Here is a 3,602-nt window from a genome sequence, read left to right as displayed (position 1 = left end):
TAGGCGACGCCTCCAGGTGTCTGGCTTTGTCCATTTATTATCGGTTAAAAAGCAGCAAATCCTGGGAACCATGACACACATCTGGTGGATTAGTAAAACAGATGTTGATTTGACTAGTTGTTTAAACTTGAACTACATTTTTAACTTAAGCTTTGATTGAAAACAATACTGTTGCATTTAATCTTTTTTTAAGAAACTGGATTAGCTTTAGAAGTCCTTCAGCGTCGCTCTCCAACTGAAATATTTACAGTACAAACCACCGATCAAACACTGTCAAAGCTGAAATGATCATTTTTGGCTACACACACTTGTTGTGTGAAGCTATAAAAACCTGGATGTACCTTTAGCTTAACACTGTCACTTGTGCACAAATTTCATGTGCAAATCATTTTCTGTTTTTAGTGCCTCAAACAGACGCATGCTTTAACGCACACACACGTGTAGCTTTGGCACCCAGACAAACAAACATGAGGAATGAAAGGCTAAACCTGGAGGAAAGGCACCGCCAAATTAAAATAAAATGCATTTACATCTATATACACACACAGTCCAAAGTATATAAAACATAAAATAATAATTACAATGGGAAAGACAAAGGAAATGGAGGTGAGAAGTGTAGAGGCTCTACAGAACAAATCAAATCTTTTCCAAAAAGTACGTTCCAGCCATAGATGATTTAACAATGAGCACTAACAAATAACCTGCAGCAATCGAGTCAAGGATCCTGTGTTTGTTTTACAGCGGGTGGACAGAACTGTACTACCCATGAGCCTCGTCTTCTGTGGAGCTCTCCTGGGCCCTACTGCCACCTGTGGAACCCGACCAATGAGAGAAGAGCTGAGGTGAGTCAGAGATGATGTCTCTCACACACACACACACACACTTACACACACACACACAGTGTTAAGGTGATGGAGGGAGTGCAAAGCAGTGAAAATGAAGAAGAAACAGGAGACGCTGCTCGTCGTGCATCGAGAGACGAAGTTGGCAGGTTCTGTTCTGCACATAAGAAAACCTCCTTCAGAACCTCACTGGCATTTTAATCATTTTAATAACTAGAACCTCGACAAAAACCTCTGTCAAAAGTGTGTCATGTGACTCGGCCCTGTGTTTAGATCAGGCCAGTAAGTACATGTACTCATGTACTGTACAATTTAGAGGTATCTGTACTTGAGTATTTCCAGATTTTGCTACTTCATCTTGTACTTTTTACTGCATTACATGTATCTGACAACTTCAGTTTCTTCAAACCAAACCCAGTAGAACCATCAGACTCTGTTTATCCCAGTGGGAAATCCACCAGCTACCCAGCAGGATGGAAAGTACTTCACAGTATAAGTATATAAGGTAGTTACCATCAGCTCCACCTGTTACTTAAGTAAAAATACAAATGTATCAGCATCAAAGCATACTTGAAGTACTAAAAGTAAAAGTACTCATTAGCAGAATGGCACATTCCTGTATTAGTGGATTATAATTACTGGTGCGTTATGTGCACGTCACATTTTATGCTGCAGCTGCTAAAGGGAAGCCAGTTTTAATTTTTAATGGCTAATATGGTTTTTATTTGAATAACTGCTGGGAAGCATGTGAAAGTTCTACCACAGATCAATGAGGTCTGATAACTGTACTGTACAATATTTACCTCTAAGACATAGTGAAGTCCAAGTTTAAAGCAACAGAAAATGAAAATACTCAAAGTACAGGTAACTCTAAACTGTACTTGAGTAAATGTACTTACTGTACTTGTAGTTACTTTTCACCACTGGGATCAGTTTTTGTTTTTTTTAGCACTGATCTGCATTTACTGTACGTTGTATTTTATTTTTAATACTCTGTGTAATTAAAGTTTGTTGTAGGATTTAAATACGGATATAATTTACCTCATACTTTCCGTAATAATCCAGAGCTAATGCAGCAACAGCAGCTTTTTAATACCTATCTGTAAAAAGTGGCGGGATACGCTGTCACCCTGTGTTTCAGATGGATTTAGTTGCTCTTAGTCAGCGTTGCATGGTGATACCTACTGCATGGGGATTTATTTTTGTTTTTATAAACCTTGGTAGGTGAGTGAGGGGAGCGTCCATGCTTTAACTTTTCACAGAAGCTGTTTTCTTCCTGCTCCACTGTTGTTAAAACCACCAGTGGTTCAGCTTCAGCTGTAGGAGCTGAACGATCTGACAGGAAGTAAACCTCTGTAACTCAGTGCTTAAGGTGGTGAAACTAGCCCGGACACGATGCTGTGACCTCGCCTCTCTGCACTGCCACAAACATCTCTGTTGCTTAATGAGTTTCACATTTTATTGGGAAATGCAGATATCCATCGTGGATCAAAACATCAGACCAGCTGTGTTTGTGCCGGGCTGCTGTTCGTCGCTCTGTGCCTTCTTGTGACTGTTTCAGTGGCCTGTACGTTGAGGTGATGAAACGTCCTCGGACATATCCAAGGTCTTCTACACTGTTTCGTTCCAGCTCAGCATTGTTGGCTAACTAGTTGGGAATCATTATGAAATCGTTTTTTCTTAAAATCCCATTTATTTGTCCATTAGGGTGTAAGTTATTTAAATTGGATTTAAGGGGATAAATGAGTTCATATCACATTCACATTAAGGCATCTTTAAAGGGTAAAGAAAAAAAAAACCTTTAAACCAGACCAAATAATATGAAGACATCCCTTAATTTATACCTTAAAATGTGAAAATGACTTTCATGCTACTTTTTAAAGGGTTCTGACCTTCTGAGCAAATAAACCACGAAAAACCCTTTCAATTAATAACCTAAAAAAGTAATTATTACTTTATCGGTTTATCAATTTTTCCCCGAATTTGGCCCGACCCTCTGAATGCAGACCTTAAAGAAATACAGTCCTTTTTTAGAGCTACAAATTAAGGGGTAGCTCAAATGTTACTTTCAAGGAGGCAATGTCCCATCAAAAACCCCTTAATCTGTCAAAGATAACACCCATAAATATCTTAATGTATTAGTCCATCAATTTGGCCAAATGCAATGTAAAATTATTAATTATTGTACAATTCTTAATATCTGAAAACTTAATTTTAAAAATATCTTAATCATTCATTTGTACATGAAAATTTTCAGATACCAAACCAGAATTCCTAACCTTAATAACATCTTAACTTGAGTGTAAGGGATTTAAAATTAATGTACAAAGTAAAGGGAATGTAATAAATGACTTGAATTCTTTCAAAATTAAGGGGGTTGGTTTTTGACAAATGGACAAATACTGGGATCTCTGGCTTTCATAAAAACCCTTTAGATTAAGGTGAGCTTTCAGGGCTAAATTTAGGATTGTTATTTTAAGGGATTGTTTCATAGTGTTTCACGTGAACAGTTGTCAGTAAAAGCAAAGTGTACAAAACAAACAGGTCATGAATCGTCTGAGTAGAAAGTTGTGGACCTCCAATATGGACACCAGAGGACGTGTCATCACTTCCAGGTCACGGCGAGATTATCTGTGAGAGCACGCCTGCGTTTTGTGAAGGGATCGGGTCAGACATGCCGGTTGTGAGAGCGTTTACACAGCCAACAGACAGGAGTGAGATGATTTAAGGAAAAGTTAGACATGAGGGATGAAACAGGTT

The 3,602-nt window shown here is 38.3% G+C and overlaps 1 protein-coding gene across 2 annotated transcripts in view; it reads right to left on the bottom strand.

Moving 5' to 3' along the window:
• Positions 1-19: 19 nt before the first annotated feature.
• The window catches only part of cnnm3 (cyclin and CBS domain divalent metal cation transport mediator 3), a 14,774-nt gene continuing 11,191 nt past the window's right edge, over positions 20-3,602 (bottom strand). For both annotated transcript variants that reach the window (XM_020588754.1, XM_020588753.1), the window contains one exon: positions 20-809. Coding sequence is in view for 1 of the 2 variants with exons in the window: in XM_020588753.1 (XP_020444409.1) it covers positions 760-809 (50 nt within the window). In the remaining variant the exon portion in view is untranslated. The remainder of the gene's footprint in view (positions 810-3,602) is intronic.

This window comes from Monopterus albus, unplaced genomic scaffold (genome assembly GCF_001952655.1).
Source record: "Monopterus albus unplaced genomic scaffold, M_albus_1.0 scaffold614.1, whole genome shotgun sequence".
Lineage (NCBI taxonomy): Eukaryota > Metazoa > Chordata > Actinopteri > Synbranchiformes > Synbranchidae > Monopterus > Monopterus albus.
Note: the sequence above shows the minus strand (reverse complement) of the source record. Positions and strands in the feature narration are given on the sequence as shown.